This window comes from Oncorhynchus nerka, linkage group LG3, assembly GCF_034236695.1.
Source record: "Oncorhynchus nerka isolate Pitt River linkage group LG3, Oner_Uvic_2.0, whole genome shotgun sequence".
In the NCBI taxonomy this organism is placed as follows: Eukaryota; Metazoa; Chordata; class Actinopteri; order Salmoniformes; family Salmonidae; genus Oncorhynchus; species Oncorhynchus nerka.
The window spans coordinates 38,754,961-38,775,668 of record NC_088398.1 but is presented as its reverse complement, the minus strand read 5'-3'; the positions used below and the strand labels follow the sequence as shown (position 1 = coordinate 38,775,668).

Below are 20,708 nucleotides of genomic sequence, written 5' to 3'. Positions count from 1 at the left end.
GTGATGGACGCTGTAGGAGAGAGGAATAACGTCGTGGGAGAGACAAAAAACACCCTAAATAATGTTTAAAATTACAAAGGAGCTTTCTTCTGTCGATTTAAAAAAAAAAAAAAAAAAATTATGTCACAATTCCAACCCTCCTCCTTTATCCGGGCTTGGGACCGGCAAAAGTGACCCAAAAGAGACACTCTGGCGGAGTTTTTATTTGATTTTTGTATTTGATTTAATAAAAATAAAAAAATAGTTTAGTTTTCTTAATTTGGTTTGGTTTTTAATCTCATGGTCCAGTTAGGAGCCTGCAACAAGTCACAGTAAAACATTAACATTTTTAACCATACTTTTTTGTTGTTGTATACAATCCACATTAACAATATAAATGGACCAAAAAGAGACAATAGAAATAACTGTCAATGGCAATGTGAGAAAATTATGGTAACTGGCCCTAATTCAGGTTAATAGCTTAAAAAAAAAAAAAAAAAAAAGTAAACTAGGGCGGGATCAGCCAGCGGCGGTTTCCCGCATGCGCGATTCATTTGCAGTCTGGACGCGGAGGGGTGAACATCTCCTGCTCCGACTGCTGCGCGAGTGCTGAGCCTGTGAGTGCTCTGGGACGGGGGTGGGGCACAAGGCAGCACCTGCTGCTCGTTGAGAAGAGGAAGAAAGATACGTTCTTTCACGTCAGTCTCCAATAACACCAGAAAAAGTCGCTAGATTTGTCGCTAGTCGCTTTTTGAAAATGTGTCACTAGAGGGGTCTGAATACTCACAAAATATTTCGAAGCCCCCACAACCGGGCGGCCGTTATTGGCATTCGCTATGAATGCCGGACTTTGGTTCACTATGAGCAGACGAATACATAGGGAGTCAAACTTTGAGTCTACCAGTGAAATGAAAATGTGCGAGTACAATCTTGTGGTTTGGATAATTGTGATGTTTATGATAGAAGCGTAGCGTTGTTAGTATAGTAATGACTATAAGCCATTGCAGAGCCAGGGTGAAATTCCCCTTAAAGATAGCTAGGTGGGACAACAACACATCACATACATAGTAAGTACATTTTTCCTCAATAAAGTCTTGTAGTGGATGCGAGCTTTGACTAGAAGCCAGTGGAGCATGCGGAGGAGTGGGGATGACATGGTAGAACTTGGGAAGGTTGAACACCAGGTGGGCTGCAGCATTCAGGATAAGTTGCAGGAAGGGATGGCAAAAGCGGTGAGCCCAGCCAACAGCGAGTTGTGTGAGGTAGGGCTGTACTGTGTGGATGTTGTAGAGCATGAACCTGCAGGAACAAGTCACTGCTTTGATGTTTGCAGAGAATGACGGGGTGTTGTCCAGGGTCACGCCAAAGTTCTTTGCACTCGGAGGGGAACACCGTGGAGTTGTCAACCGTGACCGAGAGGTCTTGGTGCTGGCAGACCTTCCGAGAGAGGAAGAGCAGCTCCATCCTTTTGAGGTTATGCTTGATGTGGTGGGCTGACATACAAGCTGAGATATCTGCCAGTTGTGCAAAAATGGGTGTCAACAACTGGGTGTCAGAAGTGAGGAAAGGAGAAAAATCAGTTGAGTGACATCTGCACAGCAATGATAGGAGAGACCATGTGAGGATATGATGGAGCCGAGTGACTTGGTGTATAGAAAGAAGAGTGGGTCTATAACCGAGTCCTGGGGGAGACCAGTAGTGAGAGTACGTGGTGCAGAGACAGATCCTCTCCACGTCACCTGGTTGGAGCAGCCTGCCAACACTAACCACTAGGCTACCTGCTGCCTGCCTCCGTGACACAGAGAAGCGCAGTCTTGGTTGAGTGACCTGCCTTGAAGCCTGACTGGTTAAAATCAAGAAGTTCTGAGATAGCGAAAGACTTGGTCAGAGACAGCACACTCAAGTGTTTTGGAAAGGAGATAAATAAGGGATACTGGTCTGTAGTTTGACGTCAGAGGAGTCGAGTGTTGGTTTCTTGAGGACTGGAGCGACATGGGCCAATTTGAAGTCATAGGGGATGTGGTCAGGGATGAGTTGATGAGGAATGGGAGAAGGTCTCCAGAGATGGTCTGGAGGAGGGAATGGGTCGAGGGTGCAGGTTGTCGGGCGGCTGGACCTTACTAGTTGCAGGATTTCATATGGAGAGAGGGGAGAAAGAAGTCAAGGAGTAGGGTAGTTCTATGTTAGTGGGACCAGGGGACTCAATAAGCTGAGTGAATGAGGAGCGGATGTCGTCAACCTTCTCTTCAAAATGTTTGACAAAGTTGTCAGCAAAAGGGGGGTGGATGGAGGGTGGGGATTAAGGAGGGAGGTAGAAGGTGGAAAATAGTTTCCTAGGGTTAGAGGCAGAAGCTTGAAATTTAGAGTGATAGAAAGTGGCTTTAGCAGTGGACACAGAGGAAGATAATGTAGAGAGGAGGGACTGAAAGAGTGGTAGGTTCTCTGGAAGTTTAGTTTTCCTAAATTTTCGCTCAGCTGCCCTGTTCTGTAAGCTCGCAATGAATCACTCAGCCACAGAGCAGAAGGGGAGGGCTGAGCCCGGGAAGAAAGGGAACAGTTCGAGTTATAGGATGCAGAAAGGGAGGAGAGTAGGATTGAAGAGGCAGAATCGTGAGACAGGAGGTAGACAAAGGAGAGGATTGAGATGATTGTGGACTACAGGAAAAGGAGGACCAAGCATGCCCCCATTCTCATCGACAGGGCTGTAGTGGAGTAGGGTGAGCTTCAAGTTCCTTGGCGTCCACATCACCAACAAACTAACATGGTCATGAGTAGGGGGGGGCACATTCAGAACGTAGTGTTGCGAGAACAAACAGTCTTTTTGTTAGATAACAGGAGCCAGGTGCCTGATAACTGCATATTCTACACAGCTACAACACTGACCGCTGAAGCGCTTAGGGGGCTGGGACCAGCTCTGCGCCAACAATCAACGATAGGCTGGGTGAGTCTAAACCACGCCCAGTCTCTACTCTGACAGGCCGGCTCGGAAGCAGGAACTATTTCTTTCAGAGTATATTTATAATATCTTTGTCAAGAACAAGTCAGTTCTCTGTTTGCCCTGCGAGGTGGGACAGAGAGCCCGTATATACGAAAATTGCATTTACCACTTATTGCTTAGCTAATAAAAAATACATAGTATACAATCGGTGACTCATTGTCATATTTATCCTGATACCAGATTCGAATTAACGCAACTCTAACACTACTGTTATTTTTCACTGTCTTTTTACTGTTGTTTATTTCTTTACTTCTCTATTGTTCACCAAATACAATTTTTTTTACTCTAAGATTGCACTGTTGGTTAGGGCCAGTAAGTAAGCATTTCACTGTAAGGTGAACCTGTTGTATTTGGAGCACGTGACAAATAAACTATGATTTGATTTTAGTTGAGTTACCCTTTAACATTATAATTACTCCACAATACTGACGACGGTTAAGCTCCTAGAGATATTATCACCTATGGCTGCAAATATTGAGGCGGATAATTCTAATGCTTATGTAAGGGATAATCAACGAGGGGCTGTGCGTGGAAAATAATGAACGATGTGGAATGTGTGTTCTACGATGCGCTAGCGCGTAATTAAGTTACTAGTAACTAGCAAGTTTACTAGATAGCTAGCTACAGTAGTTACCGTGGTAACCAAACAGACTTTCTAGTTTAGCTAACCAAACTATCATTCCTGGCTTGCTATTATGAAAATTTAATTCAACAGTACCAACACTGTTTTTAATTGAACTTTTGCTTTTAAAAGCAGCTTAAACAAAACATGTACAAATTAACTATAGCCATTGAATTCGACCGTGAAAATTATAGGGAAATAATGCACGCTCTAGAATGTCCTTCAAGCCAATGAGAAAGGAGTATTCAACAATGCCATGATATAACCTATACACTATGTCGAGATTTGGCACATCAGTGTGCACCTGACAACTTGTGCGCATGTTGATTGTGTCTATCCCCACCGGGTTGAAACACAGGTTTTGGGTAGCCTTCCACAAGCTTCCCACAATAAGTTGGGTGAATTTCGGCCCATTCCTCCTGACAAGGCTGGTGTAACTGAGTCAGGTTTGTAGGCCTCCTTGCTTGCACATGCTTTTTCAGTTCTGCCCACACATTTTCTACAGGATTGAGGTCAGGGCTTTGTGATGGCCACTCCAATACCTGGACTTTGTTGTCCTTAAGCCATTTTGCCACAACTTTGGAAGTATGCTTGGGGTCATTGTCCATTTGGAAGACCCATTTGCAACCAAGCTTTAACTTCCTGACTGATGTCTTGAGATGTTGCTTCAATATATCCACATAAATTTAATTCCTCACGATGCCATCTATTTTACGAAGTGCACCAGTCCCTCCTGCAGCAAAGCACCCCCACAACATGATGCTGCCACCCCTGTGCTTCACGGTTGGGATGGTGTTCTTCGGCTTGCAAGCCTCTCGCTTTTCCCTCCAAACATAACGATGGTCATTATGGACGAACAGTTCTATTTTTTTTCATCAGCCCAGAGGACATTTCTCCAAAAAGTACAATCTTTGTTCCCATGTGCCGTTGCAAACCTTAGTCTGGCTTTTTTATGGCGGTTTTGGAGCAGTGGCTTCTTCCTTGCTGAGTGGCCTTTCAGGTTATGTCGCTATAGGACTTGTTTTTACTGTGGATATAAATACTTTTGTCCCGGTTAACTCCAGCATCTTCACAAGATCCTTTGCGGTTGTTCTGGGATTGATTTGCACTCTTCGCACCAAAGTAAGTTCATCACTAGGAAACAGAAAGCGGTATGAAGTCTGCGTTGTCCCATGGTGTTTATACTTGAATACTATTGTTTGTACAGATTAACATCTTACCTTCAGTTGTTTGGAAATTGCTCCCAAGGACGAACCAGACTTGCAGAGCTCTACAATTTATTTTTCTCTGAGGTCTTGGCTGATTTCTTTTGATTTTCCCATGATGTCAAGCACTGAGGCACTGAGCTGGAAGGTAGTCCTTGAAATACATCTACAGGTACACCTCCAATTTACTCAAATTATGTCAATTAGCCTATCAGAAGGTTCTAAAGCCATGACATAAGTTTCTGGAATTTTTCAAGCTGTTTAAAGGCACAGTCAACTTAGTGTATGTAAACTTCTGACTAGAATTGTGATACAGTGAATTATAAGTGAAATAATCTGTCTGTAAACAATTGTTGGAAAAATGACTTGCTCTCTCTAATTATCTCTCTCTTCTTTCTCTCGGAGGACCTGAGCCCTAGGACCATGCCCCAGGACTACCTGGCCTGATGACTCCTTGCTGTCCCCAGTCCACCTGGCTGTGCTGCTGCTCCAGTTTCAACTTCTGCCTGCGGCTATGGAACCCTGACCTGTTCACCGGGTGTGCTACCTGCTGTTTTCAACTCTCTTTCGACAGCAGGAGCAGGAGATACTATGAAAAGCCAACTGACAACCACTGTGAATATTATTATTTGACACTGCTGGTCATCTGTGAACATTTGAACATCTTAGCCATGTTCTGTTATAATCTCCACCTGGCACAGCCAGAAGAGGACTGGCCACCCTTCATAGCCTGGTTCCTCTCTAAGTTTCTTCCTAGGTTCTGGCCTTTCTAGGGAGTTTTTCCTAGCCACCGTGCTTCTACACCTGCATTGTTTGCTGTTTGGGGTTTTAGGCTGGGTTTCTGTACAGTACTTTGTGACATCAGCTGATGTAAGAAGGGCTTTATAAATACATTTGATTGATTGACTTGTGTCATGCACAAAGTAGATGTCCTATCGACCAAAACTATATTTTGTTAACAAGAAATTTGTGGAGTGTTTGAAAAACGATTTTTAATGACTCCAACCGAAGTGTATGTAAACTTCCGACTTCAACTGTATACCATGAGTACCTTTCATATAACCATTAATATAGTGCTTAGCCTTAATCTCTTACAGGAATAAGAACATAAAACTTAGTCAAAATGCTTTACACTTTAACTACAGCACTAGGCTCACGTGGACAGAACAATACCTAGCCTGGGCATTGCAAAGGACTTTACACAACTACGACACCAGGCTAACATGGACTGAACAATAACTAGCCTTGGAAATGCAAAGGACTTTACACAACTACGGCACAAGGCTCACGTGGACTGAACAATAGACTAGCCTGGGCAAATGAAAAGTACTAGTGCTTACACCTACGTGTAATTTCTTATTAAGGAATCTAAAACATAAGTGTACCAAAATGGATTATGATATTAGCTAATCACATTTAATAAAAGTATGAAAACTAAAATAGTTTGCATGGGCATCCCTGTCGCTTGCTCAAATCTTCTGCAAAGCGAATGCCCTTCTCCCTGCAGATAAGCGCCAGCTTCACAGCTCTCCACAACTCGTCTCTCACGTTCCTCAACGCTAACATCGTGATGACCTGTGTCTGTTCTTCTCCTTTCTCTTGTATCCGAGACGGTGTGCAACATCTACCGCAATGTACAGGGTAGCAGGGGGATAAGGAACAAACTTCCCAATAATGACAATCCTGTTGATATTCTCACCATTTTCAGGTAGCCTTTTCAGTCTCAGCCCCGATCAGCGCTTGTATCGGCCCTGTTCAGCACTGGCTGTGTGCAGCTCCTCGTTTTCTTTTGTCAGGGCAACTTAATTTTTTCAAAATTTTCACATCAGTGGAGATATCCTTAATGCCTCCTGCATTAAAATCTGTAGGTTTGGAAATGTTTGCAATCAAGAGGTTCTTTTTTTATGTATCCTCTCATCAAAGCCATGCAGCGTCAAATTTCTTGTTTAAACCCTGGATTGCCTTAAATATGGCTTCATTGGTGATGGGCTGGGGTGTTTGTAGTCTCTTCAGGTTGGGGGTTTCAAAAGGGGTTATTTGGACACCTGTACTAAAGACTAATTCTTCCGAACCTCAGTACCGTTACTTCTGGGGAGTGTCAAAAATCTTCCATATCTCAGCTAATGTTAACAGCTAGCTAGTCTTGGCTGAACTTGCTTGAAGTATAACAAAGTGGAAAAGTGATGTTCTTTAAACCACCAAACTATATGAAATTTTTTTTTTATGAAATGTAACGGTGTTCGTCTCCAGGCCTGGGACGGTTCCTGGAGTTTGAAGGCTCAGCGGTGCGAGTTTGTGCTGGAACCTGGAAACTTGCTCTTCAACCCTGGTATTGGAAGACTGGATGATGAAAATAAGAGCTGTATCTCAAGTCAAAAACAAATTCAGTTAAATTTGACCCCAATACAAAATAGTATGGATTTGAAATTTCCTGGGAAACAAGTGTAATTGCCTGAATCTACACTGTAAATGTATTTAGCTATACACTGTAGCAAAGTAGTGTGCACTTCCTGTACAACAGTTCAATATCCTCCCTCTCCTTCAGCCCTGTGGTTCCATAACACCCTGGTGTTAGTTTGGCGAGGGTGTCAACATCTTTTGGTGCCACCTGCTTGCAGAAAGTTACAAGGACCCCTACGGTAATAAGAACCCTGTGGCACCTGCTTGGACCTTTCGGGCACTGGAGAGGGCATTACACATTCTGAAATTAACTGCCGCCAGACTATCAGGACTTCTATGGGTGTCGCATGGGTCAGAGCTGCGCATACTTCTCCCTGCCAGCTAGGGTGGCACGGGCTGTCGGAGACTACGTTTCCTTGCAGCCCAGTAGCTCATCTGGCTCTGAAACTCAGTCCATGTCCAGAAACAATCTCTACCCCCTAGACACTAGTGAATTAATAGGTATGTAAGGGGTAGGCACTAGGGTTTCTGGACACTGCCTTGGAGTACACAAATCATAGGTTCACATGACTGCCACATTAGCAGCTTTAAAATATGAATTTGAGACACCATGGACCTTAGATTAAAGAAGCCTCTATGAATGTGTGTAAGTGAGCCAGTTTATCATAGAATTCCATTTCACCTTCATGTTGAATATCATTGAATATGGGGAAGAATTTGATCCTTGTACTTGTAGAAAGAACTAAAATTGAGAGTGGGCACAGCAATCACTCATCTATTGGAGGTCAATTATTTAGACTCTCAGCTGCCGGTACAGCATGGTTGGACATTTTATTGCACAAATATTACAATTCCTTAAGTCTCCTTACAAACATTTTAAAGCTTTGTAAACAGTGAAGCAGCATCTCCCTAGAGAGTGTGTGTTTGAGGGGGTCTCCTACCAACGTTCCCTTCCCCATTTTATGTAGTCCTTTTAATCACCATAAGCATCATCAGCACTAGCATGTCTCAACAAGCAAGAGTATGTGAGGTGGCAGGCCAACCAGTGACTTTATTGCTAGAAACTGAGGGAGAATCTCAATTGCATACTCCTAGCCTCCTTAAAACCCCGTTGGAAGAGGCCGGAGGGGAGGGACCTCTGGCTTTCTCATCAAATGTGTTTTGAGGAGATAGGACGCAAGGACAAACTTCAATGGGGCTCTACCAGATTGGAGGGGGGATACACAGACTTCATGTCATTGGCTGCTCTGAGCCTAACTCAAAGCTGTGGCTGTAGTAGATTGGTTAATTAGTTTAGTCAAGCTGTTTAGGACCTAACAACTGTGTCCTGTTCATTAGGGAACTGTAGCAAAAGGATTGCAACAGAAAATTTGTATTTTATTGGACAATTTCAGGTAGTCCCTCCCTGTTTTACAATTTATTGTTTGGTGCCTAATGAACATGATCTGGGTACATTCAAAGACAAATCTGTCAAAAAAAAATAAATGAATCCGAGTTGTGGTTGAAAAAATGGTTGAAATCACGTCGGCATGTAAAAACATTCTGTGTGACAATTATTATATTGATTGTGGTAATAGAGACGGTGTAGCCTGGGAAGGTGGGATGCACACACAACCTTCCATGGCCTTTAGCCTACACAAGCCCTTGGACTTGAGACACAACAGGTAACAAACATACACACCCAACCACGGTAAAATGTGCTCATACTTTGGCTTTAGGACAAAGATGAGAGAAATGCAGGGTATAAGAGCGGAATAAAAAAAATAAATCATACACGTGCACACAATAAATGCTCTCATATACACAGCACCATGTTCAACCAGTTTAGGCCATGTCCTCTCAGTTTAGTAAATGTGGACATAGGGGGTTGAGTGAGGAGGCGGGTGGTTCAGGACAGAGGGACATTCAGTATTAGTCTGTACACTGGGGATGTGGGGTGGATAGGAGCGCCATGTAGCCCAAGCAGCCAGTGCGGTCCAAAGAACCCCCTCCAGTCCCAAGGCGCCCCCCCTGTAGCGCCACATTTCCTATAATTCTCTGGTGCAGAGCAGCGCCACCCCCTGGTAGAGGAAGTGAGGCAGACAGGCATATATGCCTATGAAGAATTCTCATCATTGGAAAAAACAAAGACATGAAGAAAATGGCACATCGCGCATTTTTGTGTGTTGTGCGCTTCAGCGATTAGGATATCTCAAATTTCTCAAGGTTCTTTTCATAAGGTTGCGAGGCAGATTGAGAGGAGAGCTCAATGCAAGGTCGGACACTCCGTCATATGTGGACAGCCATTGGTGGACAGACAGGATAGGGTCGGAATTATGCTGGCAGGTCATCGTTAGGGAGTCGGTGCCGTGGTGCGATCGGCCTTCATCTTGTCCAGCCGCTTGGAGAGGTGGCTGTTGTTCGACTCAAGTTCGTCAATCTTATCCAGCGTTGACCGCAACTGCCATCAAGGAAGGAACAGAAGGCACAAAGATCAATCATTAACTTTAAATCGGAGACGCTATTATTCAAGATCAACAATGAATTAGTAACATACTGCTCCAATGTTTTTGTATTAAAATAAATACAATAAATGTTGTACCTTACAGCCCAATTCCCTTACTTCACCGTCTACCAAGTGTGTGTAACAGGGTTGGTTATGTTTCCGCTTGCCTCTAAAGAAATGCGTATTTAAATGTTCAAGCGCTCTTATTGGTTGGTTCAATTCCGATGACAATAAGGCGTGTTGTTGCCCCCCTTGCAGATAGGGAGAGATCGTGATTGTCAGGTCTCCCCAGTATGAAAACGTGATGCAAGGGGTAAGTCACGTTCTGAATACTGTATTCTATTTTTATATTTTACAATGTGTACCAGTTTCCTGTACAATCCTGGATTATACATGTGTGGGTATATGGTACCTGTCAGGGATTAAGGGGCTTTCTGGGATGTGCTTTGGTATACGAGTGTGTTAGCTAGCATGCACTGATGTAATGGTCACATAAGCTCACTGCTAACACAGTTGTCATGCTACATATTTTACCATCGACTGCCACCAACATCATTAAGCCCTGCACAACTAACGTGCTGTTTCCCATTTAATCACAGGTAATAAAAAATGCTCAACTGGGACCACTGGCTGGGGTGACTTCTTTGAACTAAACACAACGCAAGGAGAGTACAATTAACATCTGTTACATCTGTTCTGACGATTGTAGGCCCCTGACATCTGGTCTCTGCATAGCAGCTTGATTCAAGCCACGTGACTGACAGCTGGGGGCCATACCTCTCTCTGCAGCTTGCGTTTCTCAGCCTTCAACTCGTCTTCCACTTTCTCTGCATTCTCTGACGCACCCTTGTAGCTGGTCACCTGACCCTCGAGCCTGGTAACCTGCAGATTGGTGAGAATCATGAGAATCTCAGACAATAACGAGTCAAATTAATAGTAACTATCTGTGATGATTATCGCTCTGCAATCAACCAGGTTAATGGCAGTACACTTACATTCTGTTCCAAAGCGGTCACCTCCTGCTCTGATTTGACAAGTTTGAACTTCAGGTCACTAAGTTGCCTGCTGGCATCTCCTGCAAATGTGTGGGGGGTGGGGGGACAAGAGCTGATGTGCAGCATATGAATACTATGGAAATCGCATTGTTAGGACTAACATTAATTTATGTCTCGAGTTATTAATTTCATAGGTCACAACATTTCAGGTGTGTGTCAGATGCCAAGGAACCAAAAAGCCTGCATTGGAGCTGTGGCTCTTACTCTGCAGGTCTTGTATGTGGGGGTCTGTGCCGTTCTCCAGAACCTCACCCTCTGGGCTAGAGCCCTCAGTTCCATTCCTCAGTTTCTTTTGCTCTACTTGGGCCTTCAGTTTCTTCACCTATAGGGAGGACCACATTCAGAACATAATTAAAACATCTGTCTGTATGTAAGTGAGTGACTTCACATTGTACAGTGACTTCAATTTAGTCCAGTCACCCATGCACCTCGGTTTATCGGCCTATCATTTCAACCAAGCATGATTTAACGTTAGTTAATCTCTACACAATTTAGCTGCAGCAAGTTCATTTTAGGTCCTACAGATTCAGATTGAGAAAAGTTGCAGCCCTATAAAAACAAGAAATAGCAGCAACACCAATGTAGCCAATTCAGTTGGGAAGTTCAGCTAACGTAACAAGTGACCCAGACAGACTATGGATAGATGTCCTTCCTCACCTGTCCTATCAAGTTCTCCCGCTCGTCAACCAGCTTCCTCAGGCGGATCTCTGAAAGAAATACAGGCAGATCGAGATTTAGAGCTCATCTGCTTCACTTCAGTATTACAGAAAATGTTGGACAACTGCTTACAGTACAGGATCAGTCTCACATTAAATACACATTAAAAGTCTCACAGAACTTCTCACAATTATCGGTACAACTTTATGAGTAAGCATCTAACACATAATTGCATTAGGTTCATTCAAGAACAATCATAACAACAACTTGTAAAACCAATGTTGACATACCAGGGGTGGGAGGAGCCAAGTACATGGACAGGGAGGGGCTGAGTCAGAGTGGGAGGAGTTTAGAGTCCCTTGATGCATGCAATGGAGCAGGTGTCCATTGGGAGAGGATATGTGAGGGGTGGGGCTATGGTTAGCATGCAGAAACTGTGGAGAGGACACTCAACCTCTAGGGCATTTTTATGCTAAACAGCGAATGGATGAGGGAAGATGAACATAAGAGATTTGCTTGTGCGTCAATGACAGGCAGACACCACTACATATTATACTATAATGCATAAGAACTACAGTTCCTTTCTCAAAGCTGGTAATGACTTACTTTATTCATTAAGGAAAAGGGTCAAGGTATTTCCTTACAAAAAGTGCACATGAAGAAACATTTAGACCAGAGATTAACAAAGGATTCATATTCTTACACTGTGTACAACTTGTCTAGCAGTCATATCATTATATGAATTCAGCACATGGCATACAGTGCCTTCGGAACGTTTCTGACCCCTCGACTTTCTCCACATTTTGTTATGCTACAGCCTTATTCTGAAATGGATTTCAAAAAATGTTGCCCTCATCAAATCGACCAACAATACCCCATAACGACAAAGCGAAAACAGGTTTAGAAATGTTTGCAAATTAATGAAAAATAACAGTAATACCTTATTTACATAAGTATTCAGACCCTTCGCTATGAGAATCGAGATTGAGCTCTGGTGCATCCTGTTTCGATTGATCATCCGTGAAATGTTACCACAACTTGTTTGGAGTCCACCTGTGGCAAATTCAATTGATTGCACATTATTTGGAAAGGCAAACACCTGTCTATATAAAGGTCCCACAGTTGACAGCGCATGTCAGAGCAAAAACCAAGCCATGAGGTCGAAGGAATTGTCCATAGAGCTCCAAAACAGGATTGTGTAAAGGCACAGATCTGGGGAAGGGTACCAAAAAATGTCTGCAGCATTGAAGGTTCCCAAGAACACCGTGGTCTCCATCATTCTTAAACGGAAGAAGTTTGGAATCACCAAGATCCTTCCTAGAGCTGGCCGCCCGGCCAAACTGAGCAATCGGGGGAGAAGGGCCTTGGTCAGGGAGGTGACAAAGAACCCGATGGGCAGACTGGAGCTTGTCAGAGTTCCTCTGTGGAGATGGGAGAACCTTCCAGAAGGACAACCATCTCTGCAGCACTCCACCAATCAGGCCTTTACTGTGGAGTGGCCAGACGGAAGTCATTCCTCAGTAAAAAAGGCACATGACAGCCCGCTTGGAGTTGCCAAAAGGCACGTAAAGACTCTCAGACCATGAGAAACAAGATTATCTGGAAACCAAGATTGAACTCTTTGGCCTGAATGCCAAGCATCACGTCTGGAGGAAACCTGGCACCATCCATACGGTTAAGCATGGTGGTGGCAGCATCAGGTTGTGGGGATGTTTTTCAGCGGCAGAGACTGGGAGACTAGTCAGGATCGAGGGAAAGATGAACGGAGCAAAGTACAAAGAGATACTTTGAGAACATGCTCCAGACCTCTCAGGACCTCAAACTGGGGCGAATGTTCATCATCCAACAGGACAACATCCCCAAGCACACAGCCAAGACAATGTAGGAGTGGCTTCGGGACAAGTCTCTGAATGTCCTTGAGTGACCCAGCCAGAGCCTGGACTTGAACATCTCTGGAGAGACCAGAAAATAGCCGTGCAGCGACTGTGATAGCGAAATTACAAGATTGTTATAATGCTGTTATTGCTTCAAATGGTTGTTTTATGGATTAGAATGGGGTTTTTGGAACACTCATCTGTGCGTGGTCTTCTAAAATTGGGCCGCTGGGGCAAAATGCTTCCAGTAGGTTTACAATGCCTTAGCCCATATTCCATTCATGTGAGGGAGATGACTACGGTTTGACTGGAAGGTACCATGGAGAGATGGCTTGGGTATGGGTTTCTACACAATGAGAACAGTCTTTACAGCAGATACTGCCTGCTGTAAATTATTAGTATCGTTCATACAGATCCTAACCTTGTGACCCATTCCATACATCTGTTGTTTGTCATGAACATTCAGGAGGATGTACTTTGCTATAAAATGCTGTGGATCAAATCTGCTCGTTGGGCTCTTAACGAATAACCTACGGGTGGGTCGTCGACCTGCTTCATTATTGCAATAATTCATCTGTGTTATTAATACGTATTGAATAAAGTAATATCCTGATTGGTCTCTCCTCATTATTGATTAGAATTTCCATGACACAATGCTCCCCCATCCAACCTGACAGAGCTTGAGAGGATCTGCAGAGAAGAATGGGAGAAACTCCCCAAATACAGGTGTGCTAAGCTTGTAGCGTCATACCCAAGAAGACTCGAGGCTGTAATCGCTGCCAAAGGTACTTCAACAAAGTACTGAATAAAGGGTCCGAATACTAAATTTTTTATTTTAATACATTTGCAAACATTTCTGAAAAATATATTTTTGCTTTGTCATTATGGGGTATTGTATGAGGGGACATTCTTTTTTAGAATAAGGCTGTAACATAACAAAATGTGGGAAAAATAAAGGGGTCTGAATACTTTCCGAATGCACTGTATACTAAACACAATGCATTTTTACAGTTTGCACATACAGTAATAGCCCAGGGCTTGGATTTCACCTGACATAGCCTACATGGAATTGACTTGTATCAAGGAGGATTTTTCAGCCAATTATTTTATGGCATGAGAGTCTTGAGACAACCGCATCTGTTCGTTTTTTTCTTCATCAAACGCTTTTTCCTAACCATACCACCAAAGCTAGTAAATATATTTTTTTAGTTCTGGGTAACATTTTGACGCTGCGAAGAGTAAAGGTATTACAATAAATGATGTGCAATTAATTGCTACAGCATTTGTTTCTCGTGGTAATTACACAATATATAGATGCTTTATCATGCATTGACATAACACCATCCCTTGAATAGATGAAAAAAGAAGAAATAAGTCATTCAAAAAAAAAATCAAATCAATATTATTACATTATATAGGTGCTTATAGGAGAGTATGGGAGATGTACCCTGCCAGGGCCAATGTGTTCCAGGCAAGCAGTAACGCATCTGATGGATTCAACTTATCAACTACTACAACTAGCTTTCTTAGTTGAATCAGTTGAGTTACTGCTTATTTGGGGAAAAAGTCTGCATGGTAAGATTACCCATCCCATTTTATGACCAACTTCCCAAAGCACTTAAGCAAAAAAAAAAAACACCTGGAAAACACTAATGGTGCATTTCACATAGGAAAACGCATTGTACAATATAAAGGACAATAATACAGGGACATAAGCATAGTTTAAAGAAATAACAAAATAAATATATAATCCGCTGCAATATTGTCTACTCAACTTCATTTTACCCATGTTGATCTACAGGATGTCATGCACATTAACATCTATTCAAGATAATATAGAACAACATCTCAAGACAATTATAGATGATTCTGCACAGCATTTCACCTAAAAACATAATAATTATGTAACCCTTTACACTCGTGGGAATTGTCCTATATGGATAGGGATAAATGAAACGTTTCTTACAGAAGAAATCATATGCATAACCATGGTAGCAATTGAAAAGGAACAGTTGAGATGGGACAATTATTAGACCAAAAGGTGAGTACACAACTGACAATACTGAATCCTAACATTACACTGATTTTATGTGCATTTTACATTTACTGTACTTTTTGCCGCATTCGTTAACGAATTCAGTAACATTAGACTATTCCTGGAGAATGTGGGGTAGGTGCAACATAAGACTAAAAAAATGACAAGGGTTTGAGTGAGAGGACTAACTGGTGTTATCCATTGTCTCGGAGTTTCGAAATTGTTAGATATTACTGCATGGTCGGAACTAGAAGCACAAGCATTTCGTTACTCGCATTAACATCTGTTAACCATGTGTATGTGACTAATAAATATAATTTGAAGTGGCCATACACCTCTCCAAAGTGTGCACGGTTCCTAAGCAATTTCCAATGCACTTGACACAAAGACGAGTCTTCAACTACAAAAGGTACTTTTTGGAGTTCTCCTAGCTGTGCCGTTGAGGAACTAGAGTAAGTACACTTGTAGTTGTTTCATTTGGAACACAACACTTCATCTCCGCCATCACACAGGCTAAGTTATAAAATACAATTTCACAGTGTTAGGCTTTCACAAGGCAATTCAGAGAAACTTTGGTGCACGTAGAAAGGAGTCATGACTGAATTAAGGTGCGTGTGCCCTGGCAAATTTGCTTCACAATAAACATAAGCTCATTCTGTCCAGAATGACCCAGGGTATAACGCCATGTCATCTTGCAACTCATAAATATTTGTAGTTTCTATTGAGGGCAGACCTAAAAAACTAGGTCATTCGTCAGTCCTCCTCTTTCCCCTTGCCTTTTCCTTTCTTACTGCCCTTTTTCGAGCCTGACCTAGATTGCTTTGACTATGCTCTCTTCTACCCTACTTTGACCCATACGGGATTTTCCTCCTCTACTGGCAAAGCCCCTACCTCTGTTGCATTCTGCAGCCTCTCACCTACACATTGTTGTTCAGACACACACTCCCTCTGCAATGTCTTTCTGTTCGTATATTACACAAATAAGTGATTAGTTGTTCTTCATTGGCATTCTGGCCTGCAACTCTGGTTTGTGCTTTTTCTTCAGGGCTTCGGAGCTATTCTGGTGCACTATCTGACCCCCGTTCAAGTGGCTGCTTTGCCACTATTGTGCTAACTCCCTCTACTGTGCCCTGCGGTTTTCCTGTTGACTTGTCCCAGTCTTCCTCTTCCTTGATTACCTTCTCTCTACCTGGCTCTACCTCCATTTTGTTGCCTTCCATCATTCTTACCTCCTGGCTGACCTCTTGGGATGTTACTGGAAACACATTTGCAGAAACCACCGAATCTAGGTCGTTAAAGTCAAACGATTGACCCTCATCAATATCATCGTCCCCCTCATCATTCCCCTGCTCACTGGGTCCAGGTACCTTGTTACCCTCCAGCTTGGTCTCAATGGGATCGTCTTGCTCTTCTGCGTCGGCCACCATAGTGAATGGTTTGCTTTCTATGTATCCCTGTTCCCTAAAAGAGTCAATTGTCTCCAGAGTTTCTTTTACAGGGTCCTGTAGTCGTGTTTCTGTATCATTCAGCTCGGTCTCTGTGGAGATCCCTCCATTTGATGCCTTTTCTTCATCAAGTGTAACTGGCTCGTTGTTGTCATCTAAGTGCTCGTCAGCGACTGGACAACCAGGTAGATCCATCAATTGTTCAGGCTGTCTTATGGTCTCAGCAGCAGGGCAGTTGCTGTCGAGCGATGTGCCACAGTTCTCTCCTGATACATTTTTGCATTTATCTACACTTGCTGGTAATGCTATGGAAATGTCTTTATGTTCAAGTGCATTTTTACACTCATCTGGGCTCCCATTTTGTTCATCCTGACCTTCCACTTTCAGGTATTTTATGGCATTTTCGGTAACATGCTCTGGGTGAGTAATGACACCATCATTGGCGATAAGGTCTTCAGGTACCATGCTCTTCTCGAGCGCCGTTCTTAGAAATATGCGACTGTGAAAGTTAATTCCCTCAGCCTTTGTGTCTTGGATTGTTTGAGTCTCATCAACTGAGACCTTGATTGCATCTTCTTTGACATTGTTTGAATTCTCAGCAGTGGACTCTTTCAAGTCCAATGGACATTTCGGGTCAGCTGAAGAGTTCAGGCAGTCTACAAAGTTATCAGGGTTGGTTGTGTACACTGACTCGTCTTTTTGGGTACCAGTATTTGTTGTGGATTCTAATTTCTCTTTAGGGTTATCAGCACTGGTTACACAATTGGTTATATATTGCTGGTTAACAGGATCCAGGATACCAATGTCGCACTCATGGCATAATACTGATATCTCGCCTTCTGATTCCATGGAAGGTTTTTGGTTGTCCTTTTTGACAACTTCCTCACTCTTGGCTTGGTCCGTCAGAGCTACTTCTGGGGTTTCAATGGGAGGCTCCTCACTCTTAACCTCTACTCGGCCCTCTGCTAGTTGTTGTTCTTCTTCCTTCAGGTTCCCTCCCTCAGCTATGGTTTGTGCTTTTTCTTTAGGGCTTTGGAGTTCTCGATTTGGTAAACTACCGGTCCCTTCCTCTAGAAGCTCCTGTGTCTCTATTGTGATAACTTCCTCCACTACTGGCTCCTTATCTGTTGAGACTGAGTCCACATCCTTTTCTGTTTTGCTCCTCTTGTTATCGTCTCCCTTCTTGCCTTTCTTCCTCTTTTTGCCTCCTTGGGCCTGTGGCTGCATATCAGTGGCCTCTGGCAACACTTCAGCCTTTGATTCGACTGGGCTCTTAGTAGTATCAAGGTTTGTCCTTTGGGGAATCTGTGTGCTATTTTTCATGGAGACTACACCCTTTTCTGTTGTGCTCTTCTTATAGTCTTCCTGCTTTTCATCACCTTGACTCTCTCCCTTCTTGCCTTTCTTCTTCTTCTTCTTCTTGCCTCCTTGGGCCTGTGGCTGAGTGTCAGTTGTCTCTGATAACGCTTCTGCCTTTGTTTTCTGAAGCTTAGGTTGAGGCTTACATTCTGATTTTATTGCGCTCTTACTAATATCATGGTCAGTCCCTGGGCTAATCTGTGTGCCATTTTGTATGGTGTCCTCAATGGTTTCCCTAGGGTGAGGACATGAGTCTATACTTTTCACAACCGCTTTCCTCAATGCTATATTATCTTGTTCAGCTAATGCACCATATTCTGAGGTAGGCTCTTTTGTGTGATCACTACTCTTGGTGACTTTGGCCTCCATATCATATGCCTTGTAATCTTTTATTCCCATTTCCCATTTGTTTGTGGCCTCTACTCTCCCTTGCACTGTCCCCTCCATGCCTGCTGGTTTGTATTCCTCCCCCTCTTCTGTAAGCTCTTCCTCAGGAACAATTACCTCAGAATCGCAAACCGGTCCATGCTTGACCTCTACTACCAGTATGCCATTGTCAGAGTCTTTGTTGACATTACTGCATTCAATCTCAACCTCATCCCCCAATTTGGGCGAGCATGGACGAGCCTCCATAGAAATTTTGGTTTCAGAAACACCAGCGAGGCTACAGGGAGTGGGCGAGGTCAGATGGTTCTCTTGAACCGCCTCATGCGTTTCCACTTGCTGCCTGGACCTTCCTGGATCCACCATCTTATCTCCTCTACTTCCCAATTCCATATCCTGAGCTCTGCCTAAGAGATCATGAGGGGAGAACATAAGGGTGATATAGGCCAAACACTAGTCTGGTGTTTCAAGAATTGTAATTTTTCTGATGATCAAGATCTGTCAGTTGAAGCTGGGCCAATTAGCGCAAAGCAGAATTTGAAAGAAATTGGCCAAAACCTAACCAAAAGGGAAAAGAAAGAAAGGGAAGAAGAATAGGAGGAGATCACAAAAACAAAGTTATTGAACGTAGATTAATTGTCAAAGCAGAGGAGTAGGTCAGACACACCTTGGTACCTCAAACTTTGGCAAGCTGCAAATCTTTTAAACTTTGAAATGTCTGCTGTGGTGTTATTTTGCTTTGGAGTCACGCTCACTTCCACAAATCAGACAGCCATATGACCATCTCAATATGAAACCACTATGTAGGATACACATGGCACCAAAACAAGGGTGTTTACGCCATGTGCTTTAAATCATGGTTCAGATGGATTAATTCAAATTAATCAGGTGTAGGGGTTTCAATGGGTTGGGAGGAGAATCAGTAGTGAAAGCTTAAAAGTTAGTCACCGAAGTCCCCAAAAAATTGTGTCAGTCAACCAAACTCATGTTACGTATACAGGTTTGCATTAGATTGGGTGTGGGTATGATTTAAGTTAGCTATAATTTGGCAAAGCTATGAGGTAAGCAAAAGATGATGACAACATATGGCGATATTTGTCCCGTAATGGTGCTTACCGAGCATGATGTTCCCCCCTTCCGTGGGTGACGTCTTGGAGTCCTGAGCCAATTGATAAGCTGGATCTCTACTAGCTGACCTTTCAGTTACCATCTCCACGTTTTCCCTATTGGTGGTCAGGTCAGGTCCGAGGACAATTCCATGTTTCTGGGTAGGACATGAACACAGACTGATGACAGGCTTTTGGGTCTCACAACAGTAAATTATAGCTGCATAACTGCAATAGATAAACCCCATTTCAGGGGCCACTGTTTCATATTCAGAGCTCCGACTCCCATGAGATGACAAAGTACCTTCAGAATATCTTTCAGCTGGACCAGCTCATCCCTGAGCTCATCTCGCTCATTTTTGACGGCGTCCAAATACTCCTTTTGTTGCTCTAAGGCCTGAGCAGTGCCCCCAGTGGCGGGGAGGAGGAAGTGCAGGTGAAGAACAAAGGAGTGATATGGGTGATGGAAGTGAAAGTGAGCATACAGAAAGTGAGGGTACAGTATACAGTTTCAAGTATTCATGCACTTGGCTAAAGTTAACTTCTCTGCATAAGTGAATAATTGTATTTTAAGACAACACAGGTGCACATATCAAAATTGTGTGCGGGGGTTTACATATGCATACACCAAATGTACTAACAAAGTAAATGGATCAGAGTTCACAGGGCATACCTCAATCTTTTCATCCTTCCACTCTACTGTTTCCTGCAGGTCAGATATTTCCCTAACAAAGCTGTCCTGCTTGAGACGCAACTGACAGATCTCCTGGACAGTAGAAAAGCAGAAGATGGAACAAATAGGAGAGAGGGAGAGTGTGTGGGAGAGGAGTGAAAACAGTAGAAGATCAGCATGCAAGTAAGGAGACCGGGGAAATTCAGAAATAAGAAAACTGAAAGGTGGCAGTTAAGGTCGTTTTGGCTGATCTGACAAGCTTGGGGTTTTCCTCGGAGGACTCACCGTTAGTAACTCCTCGCTCTGTTTTAGCGTTTCTTTCATCACGTTGAACTGGAACTGGAGCACGCCGTAGGCATGTTTCTCACACTCAAAGTCCTGGGAAAGATGACAGATGTTTGAATGGCCTAACAATATGCAGTGATCATTTT

At 43.3% G+C, this 20,708-nt stretch overlaps 1 protein-coding gene across 6 annotated transcripts in view; it reads right to left on the bottom strand.

The window, feature by feature from the left end:
• Window positions 1-8,016: 8,016 nt before the first annotated feature.
• LOC115107661 (leucine-rich repeat flightless-interacting protein 2-like) overlaps window positions 8,017-20,708 on the bottom strand; it is a 71,106-nt gene continuing 58,414 nt past the window's right edge. For 3 of the 6 annotated variants that reach the window (XM_029631158.2, XM_029631168.2, XM_029631175.2), the window contains 5 exons: window positions 20,563-20,655; window positions 20,278-20,370; window positions 19,909-20,001; window positions 19,615-19,762; window positions 11,992-18,905 (listed from right to left, as the gene is read on the bottom strand). In XM_029631158.2, coding sequence (XP_029487018.2) covers window positions 16,366-18,905; window positions 19,615-19,762; window positions 19,909-20,001; window positions 20,278-20,370; window positions 20,563-20,655 — 2,967 coding nt within the window. In that variant the 3' untranslated portion in view covers window positions 11,992-16,365. Of the gene's footprint in view, window positions 9,645-10,466; window positions 10,572-10,684; window positions 10,797-10,948; window positions 11,067-11,401; window positions 11,452-11,991; window positions 18,906-19,614; window positions 19,763-19,908; window positions 20,002-20,277; window positions 20,371-20,562; window positions 20,656-20,708 lie in introns of those variants that run through there. The other 3 variants (XM_029631192.2, XM_029631185.2, XR_003860241.2) reach the window with 3 other exon arrangements.